At 41.0% G+C, this 25231-nt stretch overlaps 1 protein-coding gene across 1 annotated transcript; it reads left to right on the top strand.

Annotated features, from left to right (window-relative positions):
• The first annotated feature begins 813 nt into the window (after positions 1-813).
• Positions 814-25159, top strand: LOC128115829 (zinc finger protein 883-like). Its single transcript, XM_052746924.1, has 4 exons — positions 814-954; positions 13687-13813; positions 14016-14076; positions 14681-25159. The coding sequence occupies exons 1-4, from the start codon at positions 952-954 to the stop codon at positions 16626-16628; spliced, it is 2139 nt and encodes a 712-aa protein (XP_052602884.1). The 5' UTR covers positions 814-951; the 3' UTR covers positions 16629-25159.
• The last annotated feature ends 72 nt before the right edge of the window (positions 25160-25231 follow it).

The raw sequence follows: 25231 nt of genomic DNA, 5'->3' as shown, positions 1-25231 counted from the left end.
GTGGTCTCCCTGCAACAGTGTCCTCAGTGCAGAGTACAGTTGCGTGCCACACCTAGCTTCTCTTTATTTCATTAGTAAATATGCAGAATTCATAGAAGTCAAGCATGGTGGTGCAGCAGAGGCAAACTGATCTTTATGATTTTTATGATGAAACAATAGGAGAATGATGAAAAATAAGTATTCTTAATTTGCTTTACTTATTTTCACTAATGATGCAGAATTAAGTGAAAACAAATCTGTAGACTCCTATGTCAAGTGGGCGATAAAGTATGTATAATTTCGTCATCAGAGTATTGAGGTTCTATAGTAAATATGGAGTGGTAAGTAAAAAGCTCACTCTGATCCCATAGTGTTTACTTCTCTAAATCCTGTATGTACATTGATGGGCTTTTTTCTACAGAATAACGGTTTAAGAGAATGCATATTAGTGAATAGTTTTTTTTTTTTTTAATTAAACTTTCTTCTTACAAAAATGAAAATCATAGCACGTTTTCCACAGCTCGCCTGAGGTTTTGCTAGCCCAGAAAAGGGCAGATTTCCTTTGTCCTTTCTTAGTTTCTTAGCAAACCTGACTAATTCCCCAGAAAAGAGTCCTACTGAATGCAGGAAAAGTTCAGGAAGACTTTGCAGTCCAGCCCCAAGGTCTGAGGCAATGCCAATCTCTGCAGGTCTGGGGCAGTTCTGTACCTGGGGTGGAAGCCGCCTGCCAATAATTGTGCTCCCTCACTTCACAGCACTCTGTCCGCTAAGGGAGCTGTTTAGATCACTCAGGCCTCAGTAGCCAATCAGGGCCTCGAGATGGACTGCCAGTCAGAATGGGGAGGGCACTTCCGTTCCCCAATGCTGCCGGCTGTGGGGACCAAGGCTGAGGTAACCTGTCTTGTTTCATACGCTGGGCTGTGACCGGCTTCTGGGAGCCGGTGAGGTGAGCAGGCGAGCTCCATATCCGCCATGGTGAGTGAGGGGCCGCTATCCCCACGGAGACGAGCCACGGGAGCTTGTGTAGTGTCCTCCCCGGGGCTGTGGAAATGGCGTCCGGTCGCGGTGTCCGGAGTGATTCCCTTTGGTCCCCTGAGGTCCCTGCAACTCCCAGGCACAAGCGGGACCACTGAGGATTTAGCTCTGAGGTATGCGCCTGCGCAGAGCATGGGGGCGTGTGAGCTTTTGTGTGGAAACATCCTAGACACCATGCAGTACACGCGCATGCGGTGTTTTTACTGTAGCTAGGGAATGCAGATTTGGTAACTTGCAGAGCCCTGGTCACTCTTGTGCCTTCTAGAAGTTCTGTACTTGGCACTGAACATTCAGGTGTAGACCGTGTGCAGTTAATTCTGTGCAGGACCTAAAGTCTGTGTCATTAACACATTTGCATGTGGATGCCTTACTGAATATGTGAATATGGCAGTAAGGCCACCCTTCCTGGGTTTCCTGGCCTCCTGTCACATTTGACGCTGTATTTATTGTGTTTTTATTTCTAAGTTTCCTCTCTTGTTCTCTTAATCACTTTATTCTTTCCTGGACAGTACAGTCTCCCCCCCCGCCCCCCCCCCCCCCCCCCATAGGTTTTCTCTGTGTAGCCCTGGCTGTGCTGGAACTCACTCTGGACCTGGCTGGCCTCAAACTCTCAAGTGCTGGGTTTAAAGGTGTGTGCCTTCACCACCACCCAGTTCAGTGCAGTCTTTATTACAGTTTCATTCAAAGTTAGAAGTCAGATGGTTACTGTGTGTACTATTTATTCAGTCATGTGTTGATCATTTTTTCATTCATGATGACCTTTTCTCACGCAATTTCTGTTGCTTATAATTTATAGCATAAATTGTTAGACTTTTCATTGGACTTTTGCCGGATCTATGGCTCAATCTGTATTGTCATGATATAATATTGACATAATAGGCAAGATGACAAGAAAGCAACCACTTGGCTGCTTTCTACTCAAGGTTAGTCCTGCCCCCTGCTAAGGAAGCCCATCTTCCATCAGGCACAGTTCCAGTGGAATCCCCACCTCTCCATGGTTAAATGTGCACTGTTACATCCTTTCCTTAAAAAGACTCTTTATTTAGGTTTGCATGTATGTAGGAGGAGATGGTCCCTTGTCCTAGGCAGGTAGGCTCCATGCAGCTAGGGAACAGAGGAAAGAATTCCATGACCCCAGCCAGAGACAGTTGAGTCCATGGACGAGTTTCCCCAACTGACTGTAAACAGTTGAAGCCGATTGTTGTCATCCAGGTCTTTCACTCTCTCCTCAGTCCCCAACACAAGATGTTGCTTGGCCCCATTTTCTCCCAATTGAGTCTGGTCTGGGCTGTGATCAGACAGATTTGTGACTCTCCATGTTTGCTGGACTGAAGACTTTGGGGTTTAATTTGTTAAAATAGTTAAATCAGTGGTGTTGGTGCATGCTTTTAAACCCAGTACTTGGGAAGCAGAGGCCAGCCTGGTCCATAAAGTGAGTTCCAGGGCAGCCAGGGCTACACAGAGAAACCCTGTCTTTAAAAAAAAAAAAAAAAGGTAAATAAAATTTAAAACTTTTGTAGCCTTGTGTGGCATAACAACCGAGTTAGAAATGCAGCTTCCGATGGCCTCATCTACAGCAGTCACACTTCAGCACACCAAGAGACTGACTGCCTTCATTGTTTCCACCAGACGTGATCCATTGTTTCCCAGATTTACTAAGGAACTGGGTAGGGAGGAAAACAAGGAATAATGCCATGCACTCAGGGAAAAGATAGGGACTTAAACCTGAGTTTGGAGGCCTTGAATTGTTTAATCTCTTCTTAGATGGGGCAGGGAAGGTTATATTAAGGAAGCCTGTAACCCAGCCAGGGGAGTTGGCTCCTCCTATTTGGATGGAATATTTTTTCCATTGTTTCTCTGTCTGTCTTTTTCTCTGTCGTCCCATCTTCCTCTCTCTGTTTTCCTTAATATCATTCACTCTTTTCCATTAGAGCTCTTTCTTCTAAGGTTGTATTTCTTCCATGGTTTATATTTGCTCACAACCTTAGGCTCGTATCTTTGAATGGTTGGCCCCAATTAGGGAGAAGTAATTATGTAAAATAAGGAGGCATGCCCTTGTGGGAGTAGGTGTGTCTTGTTTGTATTGGTGTGTCAATGTGGGCTGACTTTGAGGTTTCTAAAGCCCAGTGCAAGGCACGTGTTCCTTTCTGCCTCTGTGTTAGGATGTAACACTCAGCTCCTTCCCTGCCACTGTGATTCTTCTTTTCAAGATGAGAATAGACTGACCCTCTGTCACTGTAATTAATCCCCAAATTAAAAGCCTTCCATTATAAGAATTGCCTTGGTCATAATGCTTCACAGCAAGAGAAGAATCAGTAAGGCAGGTTGTGTAATATTTTGTTTTATTATCTCTCTCTCTGTTCTGTACATGTCCTGGGAAATCAAATACGGATAAATGAAAGAGTAATGGACTGATCTTATTTGGGGGGTGGGTGTTGGTTTTGAAAAACAGTGATTTTTTTTAAAGATTAGTTATTTATTTTATGTATTTTATATATATATGAGTGCTCTATCTGCATATATACCTTTATTTTGGACAAGGGCATCATATCCCACTACAGATGATTTTGAGTCACCATGTGGTTGCCGGGAATGGAACTCAGGATCTCTGGAAGAGCTGCCAATCCTCTTAACTGCTGATCAATCTCTCCAGCCCCATGGAGTGATTCCTTTGGAAAGCATTCAGTCTGTGGAACAGTTATGACTAGAAAATCTTTCATTTCTTTCTTTATTATCTATCCTGACCCATTATTCATTACTAGAAATGTATTGAGGTTCCACAAGTTTGTAAGCTTTCTGATGCTTCTGCTGTTGTTGACGTCCTGCTTTAATCTGTGGTGGTCTGATAGGATGCAGGGAGTTATTTCAACTTTCTTGTATCTCTTGAGACTTACTTTGTGTCTGAGTGTGTGGTCAGTTTTGGACGTGAGGTGCTTGTTGTGAGAGAATACTGCTTGTGTTGGGGAATATTATTTTAAGGTGTGTTGCTTTTGTTTCTGTTGTGTTTTCTTTAACTCTGTGAAGCTGTGTTGCTGTGCCTATCTAAAACACCTGATGAGCTAATAAAGAACTGGCCAATAGCAAGGCAGGAGAAAGGATAGGCAGGGCTGGCAGGCATAGAAAATATATAGGAGAAATCTTGAAGAAGAGAAGTATCCAGAGAAGGCGGAGGACTCCAGGAGTCAGACACCCCATTATACAGCAGCCACAGAGTAAGAAAGAAAGGTATACAGAAATAGAGAAAGGTGAAAGCCCAGAGGCAAAAGACAGACAGGCTAATCTAAGTTAAGAAAAGCTGGCAAGAAAAAAGCCAAGCCAAGACCAACCATTTATAATTAAGAGTAAACCTCTGTGTGTGATTTATTTGGGAGCTGGATGGTGGGCCCCCTAAAGAGCAAAAACAAACAACAGCTTGGACATGGGTTTAAACCAATAGAAAGTCTTTATTTTCTGCCTGAAAGTACACTGGATATTCTGGATCCCAGTGTAGCCCTGATCCTTTTTCACAATAAGCTTTTAAGCACAAAAATCATGTTCTGGGTTGACATACTTCAGTTAACAGGAACATTTAGCCAGAAGCAGAACTACAGTCCAAAAAGCAAGGTTAGCACATTTAGAGAGTTCCTATAAATATGTACTTTGATGGATTAGGCATTTGTTTTCTTTTAGCTAGTGGTACTTTCTACATGCTGAGTTTTGCAGCCTGAATGGCACTTCCATCTTGGAGTCAGTTGTGCCAAGGTCTGGGGGCCTACTAAGGACTTGAGCCTGTTACATTCCCCCTGGACTTAATGAATGAGTCACATCATGGACTCATGTTGTTTTAGTTAAGATGCAGGGCCCCACCATTAATCCAATCAGAATGAGAATTAAAGGCCCAGTCAGTACCAATAGCACAGTAGTTAGTCAATGGGACAAGGAGAACATAGACTGGTATCAATTATTTCCCCAACCATGACAGTAGTTTTTTTTATAAATTACTTTGATCAATTATCATAGGAACAACAAGTTTTTTCCAGAGTCTTACATAGTTTTCTTTATCTCATGAGAAGAAAGCCTAAATCTTTTCAGTTTTGTAGGATCATTTTTGTAAGGGAATCTAACTGTTGTTTTAATTCAGAAATGGAATGTTTTATTACCATCAGGTGCTGATCAACCTGTCTGCCTAGTTTGGAAAGCATCAGACGAGGCACATTTAGTTAAACCATTGGTACATGCCCACCAAATAGTCTCAGGGCCTTGGAAATACTGTTATCCCCATGAATTAGCCCATAAAGCAGAACATTAATTTGGGCTGACCCCTAGTCATAGCAAGTTCTGTCAGTCAATGGGCTGACAGTCTGGTTAACTCCTATCCCTATGTAGTATGACAGGGGCCAGGTGTTTAAGCATAACCAGCAATCCTGGCCTATTTCTGGCTGGGAATGATTGAGTCCATCCTCAGTGTTCCTTCCTGTAGCATAGGTCTGATTCTGCAAGGATTTCCGTTTCCCATAGGTCAGAATCTTTTTAATGATGTTTTCCAGGAAGCCTGTTTCACAAACCGTTTTCACAATTGATTCTCTGTTTCTGACAACCAGGGGGTCCAACCACAGGGTATGCAGAGAATTGTAAACTCTGTATTTCTATATCAAAAGATAAACCACCATATCTTTCCTTTCTCAAATACAACCAGACATTTAACATTGTCATCAGTAAGCAGAGGTCACAATGAATACGGGTTGCTGGTCTGAGTTACCTTCCTTCTATCTGTCCTTAGTTCCCTAGTCCAGGCCTAAGGTCAGTGGGGGTTGCAGCATTTATCCTGTATTCATAACCAATGTAAGACTCAGGAGGAGGAAGTAGAGGGATGGGGAGTAGAACAGCTTTGGGATCAATGAAACCTAATTTTAATGGGTCCATAGTCCCGAGACAGTCCATGTGGCAGCATCTGTGGCTTCTGCTTTCTTGACCTAGGTGTGGTAGATCCATGGTGTAATGCCAGCTTTCTTCACTGCCATATATATTAGTGGAGAGAATCACCTTTTAGGGTCCTTTCCAGGTTAGTTCCAGTGTTTCTTTGTCTACTTACTTGACCCAGACAGTATCATTGGACTGGAAAAAGGATAAGCTGGTGGTGGACTGGGAGGTCAGCTGGGTGTCTAGGCTAGTCCAGTGAATAGCCTTTATGGAGGGCTGGAGTGCCTGTAGTGACCTGAAAAATTAATGATTAGACTGTTTGCAAACAGTTGGTTTCAGAGCCTGGGAACAGTGGGGGAGGTTTTTCAAACATAATCTCACAGGGGGGTCAATTTCTCATTATATGGGGTGCAGCTGGCAGAAGCAACGCAAGGGAAGGAGGCCTATCCAGTTCTTGGTAGACTCTAATGAGAGTTTTGTTATTTTTTCTTTTTAATTCGTGTCCTATTTATTCCTTTTATCTGGCCAGAACTCTGAGAGCTGTATGCAGCATGTATGAGATATGTATGACGTTTTTGGTCTATATGTGAAGCTTTGGCTATTCATTGAGAGATTTTTGGCTATGAAATCCAGGCCATTGTTGGACCCCATTGCTAGAGGGAGTCCAAATCATGGGACCAGTTCCTGAAGGAGCTTTTTAAGCTACTACTTGAGTTTTATAGTCTGGGTGGGGAAACACTGTTACCGACCAGGAAGGTGTATCTATCCAAACTAGCCAGTACTGTTATCCTCCCTGGGCAGGGCGGATCTTGGTGAAGTCATTTTCCCCAGAATTCTTGGGGGTCTTGCTCTGTTATTTGGATGCTTTCCTGGGTAAGGGCTCTCTGTTTTGGATTTATGTGAGCACAAACCTGGCATCTGGCTGAGACATCCCTTGCTAGGCTGTCCTGTCTAGGTATAATATGCCTTTGTCTGATTCAACTCTGAAAGTTTTGTGAACCCCACATGAGTAGCCTTTGAAGGTTAGTTACCAACAGTCCAGTCAGTTGTTTGGGGGGAGAATGATCCTTCCCTCTGGTGTCCTCCATCATCCTGTGGTTTTGAACTGTCCATTTTATTTTACCATGGAGTGTCAGGCAGTAAAGGGTCACGGTATGTCATCAGAATGTCATCCACCCCACCCCGATTCCATAATATTAAGTAGCCCCACTGGTTTGTGGGCAGCTATGTCAGAAGCCCAGCAGGTGAGGACAGCAATTTGTAGGGGAAGCCAAATAGCTTCTAGGATGGCCAAGATTTTTTAAAGTCCTTTTTCCATGTCGTGAAAAGCCCTCTTTCTGTATAGATCATACTGTGGGCATGCCCAACAATAAAAGCATAGTGACTGTCATGTGTATGGTGGAGGACTTTCCTTTCCCCACCGGAGACCCTAGGTCAGATCAATCAGTTCTGCTGTCTGGGCTGAGGTACCCGATGTGGGTCCTAATTTTTTTCAGTTAATGGAACTGCTATAGCTCCCATGTACCTGGTTTCATCTTCCATCTCTTGACAGTCATGGATGAGCACCTGTGTCAACATAGAAGTGGGTAGCTTCAACCATGTTGTGGTGTGCTGTGAATATAAGATCCTGATTCAAAATTAACTTGTTTTCTTTCATTAAACTAGCATTAGCCTTGATTCCTGTTAGACACATGGGCCAACCTGTAGCTACAGGGTCCTGTCATTTGGACAGGTACATCACAGGACATTTCCATGGCCTCAGATTTTGGGTTAAAACTCCTTTTTATCTGTATTTTGGGGACAAACAGATGAAAAGGTTTTGAGACATCTGGGAATTCTATGGTTGGAGTGGAAATCATAGCTGTTTTTAAAGCCTTAAAATGGCTTTTGTTCAGTCTCAGTCCATATTAGGGGCTCAGGGCCCCCTTTGTGCTGGTGTATAGAGGCCTTGCCATTTCCAGAAAGACTGGTATCCAGAGATATCAATATCCAGCTGCACCCAGGAGCTCTTGAACTTGTCTTAGTCTTTTGAGTTGGGATCTGAAGGATGACAGCAATGCTATTCTGAGACAGGCTCCTTTTACCTCCCTTCAGCTGCTAGTTAAATCCCTCAGTGGATCCTTTATAATCTGTTTTCCTAGGAAACCTCTGATGAGAGGGTAGGAATTCTACATTTTGTTTCTTTAACTCCTGGGGCAACCTGGTCCAGGTATGTTGCCCATTATAACCTCCCACTGGGTCTTTCCATTTAAAAGCAAAGAGAACTGAATCCACACTGCTAAAGAATGCATCTTTCAGATCCAAGACAGTGTTTCTCTGGAAGAACCAGACTCATGAGAGTTAGAGGTACCAGATTTCTTCATAGGCAGGAGAGGCATATTCCAGGGTGACTGGCAGGGCACCAGGATGCCTGTCTCATCAAGCCAGGCATGTGAGCTTCATTTTCCCACTTTTTTCCAGGGTCATTTGGTATTATTTATCTTTTCATTGGAGGAATAACTTTCATATATTCTTCTGACAGAGGGTAAGATACCAAATTTTTTCTGTGTATCTGTAGTCTATGTCTCATTATCAGAGAAGGTGAAGGTGGCTTTCAGTTTGTGCAGAAGTTCTTGTCCCAATCAGTTTATTGTTGTTAGCAAACACCTTTTGAACTACCTCCAGCAACTGGGACCTAGTTTTACCTTTAAAATTTTTTAAAACTTTTATAACATTTTTCTAATACCCTGGCTGACTAGGCGACAAAGGAAATCTTTTTAGCAGCTGCCTTTAATCTTTCTAAAAAGTACTTAGTGAAATTTCTTAAAATGCCCTTGGTCAGTGGTGGACAGAAGGGAATGTCTGTTCTTTCCTGGCTGCGTTGCCTGGCAGCAATTCCCTTGCCCAGTCCAGGGGCAGCGTTTTCACAGTTTTCAAAGAGATTGGTGGGTTTTACAGATCACTGGTTGAAAAGAAACACAAATTGTGGAGGAGAAAGTAGTGAAACTTTCTTTTTTTTCTTAGGGCTCAGCCCAGGAGAACTTTTCCCTTTCCCTGGAACTGCTTAGAGCAGGCACAAAGTGGCGGGAATGCTCATCTGAGGAACTATTTCCCCTGGCCCATGTGCATTCTGCTTAGATGGCCATGGGTGTTGGGGCCTGGACTGAGGCCCTGCTGTAGTTGTTACAGCTCAGGAGGGAAATGTATCCTGACTTGTCGGGAAAGTCATGGTATACCTGCAGCTGTGAGGAGAACGGTATCCTGACTTGTCAGAATGTCAGGGTATACCTGAACTTGGGGTCCTGTAGAGGATGGATCCCCACAGGATGTGGCACTCCTGTTCCTCTGAGAGAGAGCCTTTACAGCTGAGCTCTGCCCTGCACCTAAAGGAGTTTCCCAGCAGATGTGTCTGTTTCTTCTTCTGCTCTGCCCCTCTAAGGGAGCTTCCCAGCTCCTCGCTAGCAAAAGATCTTCACCCAAAACTCTCTCAAGAAAGAGATGTATTTGGGAAGGAGGAGTCCGGGAGAGTGGCTGCCTCTGCCAGTGTGGAGAAGGACAGCTGATACCTGAACAGGCCGAGGGGTTTATGTAGGGCTTCTTAAGGGTGGAGTTTTTCCAGGGAGAAGATTTTTAGGGAGGGAATTGGTCAGATTTCAATCCCCTTGAGCTTGGACAAGCTCAGATTGGCTAGATTTTATGCTCAGGGATTGGTTATTTTTCTGATCAAAGATTGCTGGGGCATTCTAAAATTTTTCTTACTCTAAGATAAACATGTACATGTATTCTGTCATAACATTCAGAAATTGAAGCTACATTGTAGTTGTACTTAAACAGTTTACAGAGACTGGAAAGATGGCTAAGCTGTGAGTGTGCATATGGAGTTTCCTGAAGGCAGAGTTCAGTTCCCGAGTCCAGGATGACAGTTTGTTTAACTATGAAGGAATCGATACCTATTCCAGACTTGTGGTCTTTTACAACTCTTTTGTGACATGGATCCCAAGTGCTTTGCTCTTCTTTCTCCTGGGATATTCTTGTGTGAATCTTTTTGTGTTCTTATTTCTTGAGGCAAAGTCTCATTGCACAGGTTGTCCAAAAACTCCCTGTTTACCCATGAATGACCTTGAACTTCTGATCTTTCTACCTCCACCTCTCAAGTGCTGGGATGACAGCCATTCTAATCTGTCTTTGGGTTTTTATTGCTGTGAAGAGACACCATGGCCATGGTAATTCTTACAAAGGAAATCATCTAATTGGAGTGGCTCACTTACAAGACAGAGGTTTATTCCATTATCATCATGGTGGGACATGGCAGCATGCAGGCTGACATGGTGCTGGAGAAGGAGTTGAGAGTCTTACATCTTGCAGGGAAGGAAACAGGAAGTGGGCTGAGACAATGGTAGTAATTTGAGCATATATGGATACCTCAATGCCCACCTCCACAGTGACACACTTCTTCCAACAACACCGCACCTCCTCCAACAATGACACATCTCCTAATAGTGCCACTCCCTTTGGAGGAGATTTTCTTTCTAACCACCACACTATCCTTGTCCCCTTTATAGACTAGGAATTAAACTGAGAGATTCATGCATGCTAGGCAAGTATGCTTCCAACTGAGCTACATCCTCAGATCCTATAATCTTTTTCTTTTTAATAGGGTTTTAATTATAATGTTGCTATATATGAATGTGTTTCCTGCTTAAATGCCTGTGTGCAGCATGTATTCCTCATGCCAAATAGACCAGAAAAGAGTTTGATCACTTTGAACTGGAGTTAGAGGTGGTCCTGAGCCACCATGTGCATACTGGGAAACAAACCCCAGGCCCTTTGGAGGAACACCAAGTCCTGGTAACTACTGAGCCATGCAGTGACCCTAAGTGATCTGATTCTATTCATCCCCCAGATCTCTAGTTCTCCAACCATTTATGTTTTAAGTCAGCAGTCAGATCTTTTATTTTATTTCATTTTTCTTTAAATTATTGATGGAATGTGTATGAGTGTTTTTCCTGTATGTATATCCATGTACCATATGAATGTCTGCAGTCTCAGAATGCCAGAAGAGGGTACTGAATCTTCTGGAACTGGAGTTCTGATCATTGAGTCTCCATGAGGTTGCAAGGAATCAAACCTGGATCCTCTGGAAAAGCTGGCAGTGCTCTTTAACTGCTAAGCCAGCTGTAAGTGCCAGAGATCTAAACAACAATGCAGGTCATGTTGCTATACACATTATTCTCTAAACCGAAGGCCTAACAGTAAATTCCTTGTAAAGTCAACTCCTCCCAAGTCCACTGTTTTTCCTGGTTCTCTGTTGACACTGCTTAACCATGCTTCAGTGCTTTGGGTTGTCAAGCACATTATCACCTTAGGGCCTTTTTCCCTTTGCCAGGAATGGTCAACTTTCATGTATCCCATATTTCCTTTGTGTCACTGAATGAAGAAGTCCAGCTCTAACCACTTTAAAAACTGCAACCATGAAGCCCAGAGTGGTAGAATATGCTTATAATCCTAGGATTTGGAAATTAAGGCAGGAATATCAAGTTCAAGGCTGTCAAATGACAAATGACAGTCAAGGTCACCTGTGGCTACAAGTACACCATGTCTTAAAGATAATAGTAACCTGAAGCCTTAGTGTTGGGTCTAGAGCTCATGAGCCTCGGTGAAGAATGTCAGACTTCCTTACACTGAGCCATGAGATTAGGCCTCAGTTTCATTTTGAGGTAACAATATGTTGAGACACATATGTCATGAATAGCTGGATGTAGGAAGTAGAAGTAGCCAAAGATAGAGATGTATGAGAAGTTGCAGGGTGTAAGAGCCATATAAACCTTTTAAAACTGAACCCCTAGGTACCTGACACAGAGCTGCAGGATTTGGTGTTTACCCTTCATGGTTTCAAACTTACCTTGGTCCAATCTCTCCTTAATTCCTTGAAGGGGAAATGTATATTCTGTCCCTTTGTGTATTGGTTTGATGTGATTTGTGTTTTGATATTACATGAGGTCACAGTTAAGAGGTTGCTTTGCATGTTAGAGGAAAGTGTGGACATTCATAATATGAGGATCTTTGAAATCAGAGTAAATGCAATTTGCATCATGGTTTGATGGTGAGCTTGTCATGACCTGTGTCAAAATGTTGAGGGTTGAATGAAACACCTTGCAGGTAGTGTGCTGAGTTTGAGCATTTGTCTTTGGTGTGGGCCTTCATTGGTGACTTACAAAACCCTTAGTAGGAGGAGCCTTTCCAGAGGAATATAGTCTCACCACATTTCTTTGTTTTGTTAAAAGCGAGCAGCCCCCTTCCTTCTCATGTAGGCATGCCATCACCAAGGGTAGAAACTCCATTTCATTCTTAAACAATGTAAGGAAGAAGTAGAAGCAATTGCCCTTCCTGCCAATCCATATTTCTTGCCTGATATTTTTATGTTTATATTTTTGGTGGATGGAATCTGGTTTTTGTATGTGTAGCATTTTCTCTTGTTCAGAACTTTACCCACATCATGACTTTTGAACTTTGGCATTGGTGTCATTTTTCAGAGCAAGAATGCATTCATTCATGAAATTAATAGTGATCTCCTCAATCAGTGAATTGCTAGTGTGTAATATTGCCCCTACCTTTGTGTATGTTTTTACACTTTTATATTGTGTTCAAATGTCTGAAACTTTTGCGTGTGTGTGTGTGTGTGTGTGTGTGTGTGTGTGTGTGTGTGTGTGTTTACCAATTGTCTTCCTGGCATTTACTGAAGGCAGAAGAGAGAGCATTGGATTCTCTTGACCTGGAGTCAGGAATAGTTGTTCACTTCCAGTGAGTGTTGGAAAATGATCTAGAACCTCTTCAAAAGCAAAACATGATGTATTTTTTCTTTAATTTTTTTTGGGGGGGGGGTTTTGTTTTGTTTTGTTTTTTGTTTTTTTTTTTTTTAGACAGAGTTTCTCTGTGTAACAGTCCTAGCTATCTTGGAACTTACTTTGTGGACCAGGCTTGAACTCACAAAGATCAGCCTACCTCTGCCTCCCAAGTACTGGGATTAAAGGTGGGCACCACCACCACAGCCAGCACAGCAGATGATCTTATCTGTTGACCCATCTGTCTATACTCCCACCCTTTTGGTGTTTGTTTTACTGTTTTAGGATCAGCATTTACTTTACTAATGTTCTTGAGAACTCATTGATCTGTCAGTAACTTCTTAAAAATGCTTTCCTTCCTGGGAATTATTACCCTTATAGTTCAATAGGGGTCACTCCAGCTTATGATAGACAAGTTCAGAACAGGCGGGAATGTTTAACTCTATGGAGGAATTTTGAGTGAGGCCTGAGTGCTTTCTGTTTTTTATAGAGACAGGCTCTCACTATGTACCTTTGGCTGTCCTGGAATCTATACATAGACCAGGCAGGCTTAGAAATCTCAGGGTTTCACCTGTCTCTACCTCCTGAGGTTTGGGATTAGAGGTGTGTACCACCCCACCCTTATTGTCTGTCCTTTCTTGAAGTTAATAATTTTTGATAAAAATTATTCTGCTGATGTATACTATAGTGTTACGCAGGTTGCATGTCTCTCTGTATTATTAGGCATTTCTCCTGATGTGGCGTATTCTATTCGGGGCACAGGAATGGAAGATGTCATCCTATTTTTCTGTTTCCTTTTAAAATGAGTTGGTGACTGCATTTGATATTTACTAAACCATGTCATAGACTGTTTCGAGCACAGAGAATTATGTAAATATATTCTCAATGAAGTGTACTTTTGCAATTCAGTCAGTCTCATTATTTCAATTAAGAACATATATGGGACTTTTAGGATGCAGTGACCTATGAGGATGTGCATGTGAACTTCACTCCTGAAGAGTGGGCTTTGCTGGATCCTTCCCAGAAGATTCTCTACAAAGATGTGATGTTGGAAACCTACTGGAACCTCACTTCTATAGGTAAGAATGTGGGCTTTCTGTCACTTTTTAACTTAAGGAAAGAAGCCTTTCTTGGAGATTGATGCTCTTGTATAATTATGAATGTTAAAGAAGAAAACAGTGGTGAATAAATCAGGCATTGTTCTAAAGTTCATGAAAAACAGTACTTTCAATTGTTCGTAATTTCCAGTAATATATCACATTTTCTGGTACTGTATTTTAGGATACAAATGGGAAGACCATAATATTGAAGAACATTGTCAGAGTTGTAGAAGAAATGGAAGGTAATTTACATGTGCAAGCTGATATATATGTATGTCTGAAGAAATGTCAATGTACCCTGAACTTTTTTTAAAAACAGATTTATTTATTTATTTGTATTTTATGTGTATACCCTGAACTTTTAATAAAAAGCAACTGAGTAAATAAGCATAGCTTTGTGATGATTATTAAATTTGCACACCATGTACTCCAATGTCAGGTAGCTGATCACTGTTTGCATAGCATTCCATTAAAACAAGTCAAGGAAACAATGCCATAATGGATGTCATGGCTTTAATCATAGCCATGTGTGAAGCATGTTGTAGAACTGTCCATCCACTTACTGTCATGCCATTCGATTATAATATAAGGTATATACATTGATGAGGGGATTAGTGTGTATCCAAGACCTTTTATAAGCAAAGCTTTCATATTAAAGCTAGTGTTCCTCATTTTCTTGTAGTAGTGATTTAGCATAGTTTAGGGAGTGGAGCACTTTGTGAGAGACCAGGAGGGTGTCTTGGTGTACAAACATGAATCTCTATTCCCCATCTGTATGACACACAAAACATTTGACTATGTGAATGCAATATGAAAACCTTTTATTTGTTATCTTCTTTTAACCAGGTATATCATCTGTCACTCTAGATACAAGCCATGTGAACATAAAGGGTATGGAAAGAAGCATTGTAGTTCTGTCTCTCTCAGAACAATTGGAAGCTATGTGGTAGTCCCCACTATGAGAAGACTTGATGACTGTGATACAAGTTTACAATTAATTGGTTTTCCAACTTCAGTGGGAATACATCAACAAACTCTCATTGGAGAAAATTCTCATAAGTACCAGGAATATGGAAATGCATTTCACTGTACTGGTTCACTATGCACATGTAGTGTGGCTCACAGTATAAGAAAATGTTGTGAATGCAATCAGTGTGGTCAAACTCTGAGTTCTTCAAATTCTCTTCAAAGATGTGAAAAATCTTATGTGGGAAGAGAAAATAATAAATGTGTGTCATCTACTAACGGCTTTAGCCTTTACAGGCATCGTCAAACATACCAAACAACCAATAATAAAGAGGCTCTCTATGAATGTAATCAACATGATAAAGACTTTAGATCTGATTGCTCTTTAGAAGTATACCAAAGAACTCATTTGGAAGGAAAACTCTATGAGTACAATCAAAGTTATAAAGCCATTGCATGTCCCAGTCTTCATCATCAAGAACATAGAATTCAAACTAGAGAGAAAAGGTATGAATATCAGCAATGTGACAAAGCCTTTCCATGTCCCACTTATGTTCAAATACATAATAGAGGTTATACTGAAGAGAAACCCTATGAATGTAATCAAGGTGGTAAAGCCTTTGCACAGAAGAGTAGTCTTCAAAGTCATGAAAGAATTCATACTGGAGAGAAACCCTATGAATGTAATCAATGTGGTAAAGCCTTTGTCCAGAAGAGTAGTCTTCGCAATCATGAAAAGCATCATGCTGGAGACAAACGCTATGAATGTAATCAATGTGGTAATGCCTTTACACGGAAGAGTAGTCTTCACAATCATGAAAGAAGTCATAGTGGAGAGAAACCCTATGAATGTAATCAATGTAGTAAAGTCTTTACAAAGAAGAGTAGTCTTCACAGTCATAAAAGAATTCATACTGGAGAGAAACCCTATGAATGTAATCAATGTGGTAAAACTTTTATAGGGAAGAGTAGTCTTCACAATCATGAAAGAAGTCATACTGGAGAGAAACCCTATGAATGTAGTCAATGTGGTAAAGCCTTTGCAGCGAATTATAAGCTTCTCAGTCATGAAAGAATTCATACTGGAGAGAAACCCTATAAATGTAAGCAGTGTGTTAAAGCCTTTGCAAAGAAGAGTAATCTTCTCAGCCATGAAAGAACTCATTCTGGAGCGAAACCTTATGAATGTAATCAATGTGGTAAAGCCTTTGCACAGAAGAGTAATCTTCTCAGTCATGAAAGAATTCATACTGGAGAGAAACCCTATGAATGTAATCAGTGTGGTAAATCCTTTGCAACAAAGGGTAATCTTGACAGTCATGAAAGAAGTCATAGTGGAGAGAAACCCTATGAATGTAATCGATGTGGTAAAGCCTTTGCACAAAAGAGTAGTCTTCAAAGTCATGAAAGAATTCATAATGGAGAGAAACCCTATGAATGTAATCAATGTGGTAAAGCCTTTGTCCAGAAGAGTAGTCTTCACAGTCATGAAATAATTCATACTGATAAGAAACCCTATGAATGTAATGAATGTGGTAAATCCTTTGCAGCGAAGAAGAATCTTCTTGGTCATGAAAGAAATCATACTGGAGAGAAACCTTATGAATGCAGTCAATGTGGTAAAGCCTTTGCACTGAAGAAGTATCTTCTCAGTCATGAAAGAATTCATACTGGAGAGAAACCCTTTGAATGTAATCAATGTGGTAAATCCTTTGCAACAAAGAGTCGTCTTCTTACTCACAAAAGAATTCATACTGGACAGTACCACATGGATGTAATCAATGTGGTAATTTCAGATGTGAGCTGCCATGTGGAAGCTGGAAACTGAACTGTGTTTTCTACAAGGGGTGTTTGCTGGAGTCCTGCTCCATAGGGGTTCAGGTCCCAAAAAGGAGATTAGGCAATAACAAAGTAAGATTGCCATGATCTGAGGGTGAATGAGGATAGCTGTTGCTTTATTGAAAAAGGACTATACCCTTTATACTCTATAACTGAACATTAGTTTAGACTCAAGAAAGATTAAAAGGAGACTTAATGATTCCATGATGAAACCAACCATCAACCTCATCACAGCATTTTTCCTGAGGCAAAAAGTGATAAATTCAGCAAGTATCTTAATGCCTTTCTGGATCCACGCCCATTGTTTCCTTTCATAGTGTGCTTTCATCCTTGAACTATGTGTATCCAGTTAGTACATCTTTAAGTTTCCTATTCTTGGTGTAATCAGGGGGACACAATAGGGATTCTTGTGTGGGAGTAGGCATAGTTATGCTACATCTATGATTCCATGGTGGTGGGGATTTTTTCCAAGAATTATGTTTAAAGAGACTTGCCATTAAAAAGTCCGCAAAAAAATTTCCCACAGGAAAAGGCTTAAGGAAACTTCATAACATAATTAGTGAGAATTATTAAAACTAAAAGGTAAAAGATGCTGGAAATTTAAGATCTGTAATGTCAAAGTGCTGGAACTTTGTGAAGTAGCAATGGTATCCATGCAGTTCACACCAGGTACTAAACTGCTAAACCATCTCTCATCCCTTTTTGTTTCTTTTAAGATTTAATTTATTATTCTTATCTTTGTGAGTGCATATTATAGTTTGAAATCAGATGATAGCCTGTGTGACCCAGTCCTCCCTTTCTACCACTTGGGTCCTTAGGACCAAAGCATCAGCCTTGGCTTCAAGCACCTTTACCTGCTGGACCATGCCACAGCATCCACTGAGCCCTGATAGTTCTTTTGTTAATCATTGTTTTTAGGTTTTGTTTTTAATACAGGCTTATCAAATTCAGGCTGACTTTGAACTTAAGACCTTTCTGCTTCCACCTCCAATTACTGGGATGACAGGTTTCACTGCTGTTATTTACCAGGCGTGAGAACGGACCACAAAATACAACAAAACCCACTTTAAGAGTTTTATTGTGGGGGATAGGAGGGCTGGAGAGATGGATCAGAGGTTAAGAGCACTGACTGCTCTTCCAAAGGTCCTGAGTTCAATTCCCAGCAACCACATGGTGGCTCACAATCCTCTATAATGAGATCTGGCACCCTCTTCTGGTATGCAGGCAGGATACTGTATGAATAATAAATAAATCTTTTTTTTAAAAAAAAAGAAAGAAAAAAGAAAATGTTTATGCCAACTGGTAGAAGGAAAACTCACCCACTGAAGTAGCCAGTGTTTTGCGAAGAGATGCAGTGGCCAGGCAGATGGAAAATGGGCAGTTGTAGATGAACTGACCTCAGTTCAGGATTCTGGCATGAGGGTGCCACGAGAGCCTGTTTGGTCTCAACAACAGTGTTACTTACTGGGTTCAGGAACAGAACACGAGATACAACAAAGCCCACTTTAAGAGTTTTGTTAGGGAGGATAGGAAAGTTGGGGCTGATGCAGCAGGCCTGCCGGAGAGAAATGGACAGGAAGTGGGAGGGTATGGGGGTTTTCTTAAAAGAGGGAATCTGCTTTTAAGGACGACCTCCAGCATGCGAATGGGAGGTTATGTAACCATGCCATGCATGTGTATAGATTACATGGCCACGCTGCAAACGGATTACATAGGAGGTAAGATATGGAGTGTCTAAACATTTTGCCTGAATGCTAATAGCGCATGTGCATCATGGGACTCTGGAAGCAGGTAGATTGTCAGAAATGATAACAACTACCAGGACCTGTTTATGCAGAAGTCTTGTGTATGCTGAGCAAGTATTCTATCCAATGACTGCCATCTGATGTGAAAGCATTGATGTAGCTGAGTTGTTCATATTCAGGTCCACACTGAGATCTTGTCTCAAAAACAAAAACTGCAAACAAACAAAAACTTTCCTTAAAAGAAATTGTGTGTTTTGAGACAGAGTCTATCTCAGTTGCCTAGACTGGCCTATAACTCACCATTGTAGATGTAACCAACCTTCTTATTAAATAAGAAACACAGAACCAATGCAAAGAAGAAAGCCAAGAGGTCAGAGCTAAGAGCTAAAACCTTACCCTTCCTCCTGTGGTGGTCCTACCTCTCCGAACCAGAGCTACCCCTGTGTTAAAGTCTTTATATAGAGTTTCTGTTCTGCCTTCTCATTGGTTGTAAACCCAACCACATGACCACCTCATCACGGCCTGTCTGTATAGGCCTCCCCGTTTTCTATGATTGGTATTGAGATTAAAGGTATGTGTATCCAATACTGGCTGTAGCCCTGAACACACAGAGACTTACCTAGCTCTGCCTACCAAGTGTTGGGATTATAAGCGTACACCACCACTGCCCTGCTTTCCTATGGCTTGCTAATAGCTCTGACCCCCGGGCAACTTTATTTATTAACATACAAATAATATTTTAATACAAATAAAATATCTCCATACACCGTAGCCCTTGAATCCTGCCCCTTGGCCTCAGCTGCCTAAGTACCTGGAGAAAAGGACTGGACTACTGAGTGAGCAAGCCAGAGCACAGAGGGGCTTAACTATGTGTCTGGATATGCACAGCTAGTAGCCAGAGGTGCATGACAAGATCAGAGTGTTCCAAGGGTCAGGTTGGAATCCAGAACCTTCTTTGATGTAGAATGCCATCAATTCAGCATGGAAGGATAGGAACAGGCCCAGGATCTAATCCACTTTGGGGTTGAAATATCCTGAGAGTCTTATGTGGGCTAGGGCCAAAATGCAGTGTGAGGCATTTTTTATGAAGAGAGATAGACACTACCTAGGCCCACCCTGTCATGGCTCAGCTGCAACTTCAGTGGCCTCATATAGAGGGTGAGTGAGCATGCCAGGGCCAGAGCTGTGCCCGGCAGTCCCTGGACAAGGACAAGGAGAATGGCGAAAAGGAGGCTTTCCTCCTGCTCACTGTGGGGGCACACTAAGCTGAGAATACACAAAACTCAAAAACCTCCCAGATAGCAAGATATTGCAAAATCCTTCCACTTCTCACATGAGAAGCTGAGGCATAGAGGAAAGGAGGAGAGTCTGTGCTAGAGTAATTCTGGGTATTGATGCTCCAATTGGTTATTGTAACCATGGTAACAAGTGTGCTGTACTTACATAGGCACAGGGAGGTGAAGCCACTCTCACAAAATCACAAGGCAGTAAATAGATCATAAGCCAGGATTTGAACCCACATATCCCATGTGTACCCTTATAAAGATTTTAAGACTGCATGTATTTGTTAATGTAGGGGTGAGAGCATGCATGTGTGAAGATCTGAGGACAATTTACCTGAATCTATTTTCTCCTTCAACCATGTGGTTCCCAGGGATGGATCTCAGGTAGAAAAACAGGCTTGGCAGCAAGTATCTTTACCCCCCAGAATCGTCACACATGCCCCGAGTTGTATCATTTTGTGTGTGCTCTTTGTGTGAATGTGCAAAGATATCAGGTCATGGGAGGCATAAATGGAAATGGCAGCACCCAGCCAAACTTAGCAAAGACATGAAATTTTATGTATCTCATATGGCAAGACAGAGAAAACATCTGAAAATAATGAAATAGTGGGCAAATTGGCATCAGGTTTAATTAAGACTAGAATATTAAAATTTTCCAGGGAAAAAAATTCAGAATAAATCAGCAAAAATGATTACATTTAAAAAAATAAGGAAAACGTAGAATCAAATTAAACCAAGACAACCGTGTAAGAATAAGTATAAGGAATCCATAGTGAGGTGGTGATTCATACCTTTAATCCCAGCACTTGGAAGGCACATTCCTTTATTCCCAACAGTTGGGAGACAGAGGCAGGCACATAAGAATTAAAGTGATTTAAATTTAAAAGCCACTTGCAAAAAGAAGGCTGAAATTCAAAGTGATCGCTACTGCAGAATAGTCCTTTACACTCTGTGAAGACGCGTCACTGTGATTGGTTTAATAAAGAGCTGAATGGCCGTCAGTTGGGCAGGAAGATGTTACTCAGAACTTCTCGGGACAGAAAGGTCTCTGGGAAGAAAACCAGCAGAGTCACCAGCGAGAAGAGGGAGGTAGAAATGCAGGAGGAAGGTAAAAGCCACAGAGTCATGTGATAACAACAAGTACATGAATACAAGTAAGTTAATAAGAGTTATAAAAGCTAGCTAGGAACAAGCCTAATCTATAGGCCAAGTTTTGATAATTAATAATGAATCTCCATGCTGGTTTTTGCAAGCTGGTGACCCAAAGAAAAATCTGGCAACACACTATCTTTTAACATCTAAAAATAAATACTATTAAACCTTGAATTTATATATGAAGAGAAAGGGGAATATAAGTATATTTACCCACACATAATTTGATCAGGCAACCAGCTATTAAGTATACCTGCTTTTAAGACAACTTTTTTTTTCTTTTAGTTAATTGTTTTAGGCTTAAATTTGAGAACATATATAGAAGGGCAAGTCTTGTTTTTAAAATGAATCAGATTTGTACACAGTATAACTAGAAACTTAGTTTTGAGCACTTTAAAGGATTTGAGTTTTATATGGTGATTGGTCACTAATTTATATGTCTTAATTTTCTTTAGCAGTTTTTTAAAAAAGCTAGTAGCTTTTATAAGATCAGGATTTTACAATTTTAGACATAGATCTCTAAGTTAACTTTTCTTAGTTTGAGTATAACTTTGTAATCTTAGGAATTTATCTTTGTACAAAAATACATTCTAATCTAAAATAATTGGGAGATTTGCTTCTCAAGTTTAAAAGAAGATATAATAATGAACAGAGGACACATCAGCACTAAGAAGTGTCACAGGTGCCGCCCTTTTCCAGGAACAGTCAGAGCTGCTCCTGGCTTTCCTCCTATGCAGGTTTGTCCTGCTAGTGTTTTCGTGAGATGGAGGTGCCAGTGGTTCAGTATTACAGTCATGCTTCAATAAGATCTTATTTATTTATTATTTTTAGAGCAAGGAAACTGAGTTGAAGCAGCACATTTAGCCTTTTTTCCACTTTTTGTCTCCTTTCCATTCCTGTCTCCAAAAGCTAATGTTTCATCCATTCCAACTTTCTGTTAAGTAGACTCCAGACTCAAGTCCCTCATTCCAAATGTTTCCTCCTGCTATATCCTTTCAACATTCAAAACCCTTTTGCAACTTTCTTTTTCTTTCACATTAGTCCTCTCATTTTTTTTGTTTTGTTTTGTTTTTGTTTTTATAAATAGCTACTTGATAATTCCACAAATGTATGCTTATATGGAAACATTATATTGCCTTCTATATATAAAAGTTTTATTTAACTTTTTAAATTTATTTTACATATTAACTATAGTTTTTCCTCCATACCCTCCTCCCCTTACCCCCCCCCCACCAATCTACCCCTTTTCCCATCCACTTCTCTGTCTCCATTCAGAAAGTGACAAGACACCCATGGTCTTGAACAAAGCATGGCAAATCAAGTTGAGGCAGGACTGAGATCCTCCAATAGATCAAGGCTGGTTGAGGTAATCCAGCAAGAGGAACAGATTCCCAAAGCCAGATAAGCACCAGAGATAGGTCCTGATCTCATTGCTAGGAGACTTAAAAATAGACCAAACTACACAGCTATCATACACATGCAGAGGGCCTAGGTTGTTCCCATAAAGGCTTCCTAATTGTTGGCCCAGAGTTTATAACCTACCAGTTCAGGTCAGCTGTCTCTGTAAGTTTTTCCAACATGACCATGACCCCCCTGGCTCAGACAATCCCTCCTCCCTTTCTTCAGGAGGATTCCTGGAACTTGTCCTAGTGCTTGCCTATGGATCTCTGCATCTGTTCCATCAGTTACTACATAAAGGCTCTCTGATGACAATTAGGGTAGTCACTAATCTGATCACAGTAGATGGCCAGTTCAGGCTCCCTCTCCAAAATTGCTAAGGGTCTTAGCTGAGGTCATCCTTATGTATTCCTGGGAAAATTCATGCCCATGTGGATCAAACACCTCAACATAAATCCATTTACAACCAACCTGATAGAAGAAAAAGTGGGAAGTAGCCTTGAATGCATTGGCATAGAAGCTACTACCTGATTACAACACCAGTCACACAGACACTGAGATTGACAGTTAATAAATGGGACTCCCTGAAACTCAAAAGCTTCTGTGAGGTAAAGGACACTGTCAGTGAGAAAAAACAGCAGCCTACAGAATGGGAAAAGATCTTCACTAACCCCACATCTGATAGAGGGCTGATCTCCAAAATATGTAAAGAACTCAAGAAACTAGACATGAAAATACCTTTTAATGCTTAGAATGTGTATTTTGGTTTCTTTACTACACCCATTTTCATTCATGGTGCACTATAAAAGGATCAATAAAGTTGCCAGTCTTTCTATGGACTATACTGAGTCATAAAAGTTTTATTTTGATACTAAAAGAGCTGCAATACAAAATCATTTTAAGGAAAAACCAAGTTACTCACTTATTGTAACCTGTTGAGGAAAATTAAGAAATGCCAGTTAATGGTCAGTCACCTTAAATACAATTGGAACGTAAAGTCCTAGTCTTATGAAAGCTCCTAACTTATTGTAAACTTTTAGAGATAATTAAGAAATAGAAGTTAATGGTTAGTCACCTTTTAAATGATGAAATTCTTTAATATGTTCAGAACTATACTTATAGTCATTCTAAGTACTCATGTAATTAATTATAAGAATAAGCCTTATTTATCCCCATGTATATATTTTCAAACTTAATCCTAAAACAAGTGACTGGAAGCAAGCAAAGATTGTCTATTCAGACATACTTTGAGGCCAACCTTGTCTACAGAGTGAGTTCCAGGACAGGCACCAAAACTACACAGACAAACCCTATCTCAAAAAACTTTTTTAAAAAAGTTTAAGCTCCCTATTGTAGATAGAATTGCCACAACATAAATGGAACCATTAAGGTATCCAAAGAATATAGATGGCACAGGGCAACTCTGTCTGGATTGTGGTAACACTGTCAAGGGATGAATCTTTCCCACCTTCCTATTCCCAAATAACCACTCAGAGGCTTATATTAATGATAAACATTTGGCTGATAGCTCAGATATATTATTAGCTAGTTCGTACATTTAAATTAACCCATTTCTTTCAATCGAGGTATACTTGCAGGTTCTGCCCTGACCCCACCCTTCCTCATCCAGTACTTAGTTTGAATGTAATGCCTAACCTTATTCTACCTGGCATTTGGACAAAATAGCTTTATTTATCAACCAACAAGAACAATACATATTCACAGCATACAGAAAGACCATCCCACAGCAACAAACCACTGGGAAAACTGACCTATGCCTTACCTGCTGTCAGGGCTCTCCTCAAACTGAATATTTTTTGATTCGTTGCCATACTTTGCCTGGTAAAAGTAGTGTCACTCCTCCAAGTTGCTCCTCCACAGAACAAAATCTCAGACTTGGGTCTGGCATCCAAAGTCCTATGTATTGTGGGAATTATTGTGGGAAGCAGATCAGCAGAGCGTATACCTTGCTTTGTATTAGTGAGTCTGTATTCCCATTGTTCCATTTAGCCAATGACTTTGGGGAAGAAGCCCTAGGCTGTGGCTTTGTCTGCATATGTGACCCCTTAAGAGCTGAGGGAGAGTTGTCATCCATATTCTTGGGTTGTCAAGACTGGGTCAGGTGGTGGAGAATGGCTTGCAGTTGGTCCCCATCGGACTTGAGGAGATTGGCAGGTGGATCAGAAGCAGACCAGCAGAGCATATACCTTGCTTTGTATTAGTGAGTCTGTATTCCCATTGTACCCCTTAATAAATTGACATGTATACATTTGTTGGCTCTTGCTACACCTATGCTGTCTTGTATGATAGCCAAAGACCTAAAACTACTGTCCCCACTGAAACTGTGGAGACCACTGCAGTGCTGTGGGATATCTTTCTGTATGCTGTGAATATGTGTTGCTCTGATTGGTTGATAAATAAAGCTGTGTGGCCTATGGCAAGACAGCTTAGAGGCAGGCAGGAAATCCAGGAAAGAGACAAGAAGAAGAAAGGCAGAGGAGCCATCCTGCTGTCCAGGGAGCAGCATGTAACAGCACACAGGAAAAGCCATGGAACAGTGGTGACATATAAAGTAATAGAAATGGGCTGAGTTTAATTATAAGAGCTAGCTAGCAAGAAAATTGAGTCACAGGTCATGGTCATACAGTTAGTAATTAATGTAAGCCTCTGAGTAATTATTTTATAAGTGTTTGTGGGACCACAGGCTAGGCGGGACTGGAGAAATCTTCTGACTACACTGAAGTCTATGGTAACCTGTATAGGTAATGGGTCACTCTCATTTTATTTGATACATAGATCATTTAGATTATATTTCCAGTTATAATGTATCCTTAGATCTCTGAGGATATTGACTGACTGTAGCTTTATCAACAGCAAGTACCCAGCTGCTTTCCCAAGACTTCAGCTGCCTTCTCAGTTCTCCTCATATGTAAAAATGTGTCCACAGGCCTCACTTTCCTGGAGTTACTAATGAGTCTAGTCACCATTTACCCTGCTATCAGACTCCAAAGGAG

The sequence above is a fragment of the Peromyscus californicus genome, unplaced genomic scaffold (genome assembly GCF_007827085.1).
Source record: "Peromyscus californicus insignis strain IS unplaced genomic scaffold, ASM782708v3 Scaffold_1__1_contigs__length_55948999, whole genome shotgun sequence".
Taxonomy (NCBI): domain Eukaryota; kingdom Metazoa; phylum Chordata; class Mammalia; order Rodentia; family Cricetidae; genus Peromyscus; species Peromyscus californicus.
This window is presented reverse-complemented; position numbering and strand designations above follow the sequence as displayed.

Coding starts and splice junctions, on each gene's coding strand:
- LOC128115829 (XM_052746924.1), top strand. Junction 13,814..14,015: donor CTGGAACCTCACTTCTATAG/GTAAGAATGTGG, acceptor ACTGTATTTTAG/GATACAAATGGGAAGACCAT. Junction 14,077..14,680: donor AGTTGTAGAAGAAATGGAAG/GTAATTTACATG, acceptor TCTTTTAACCAG/GTATATCATCTGTCACTCTA.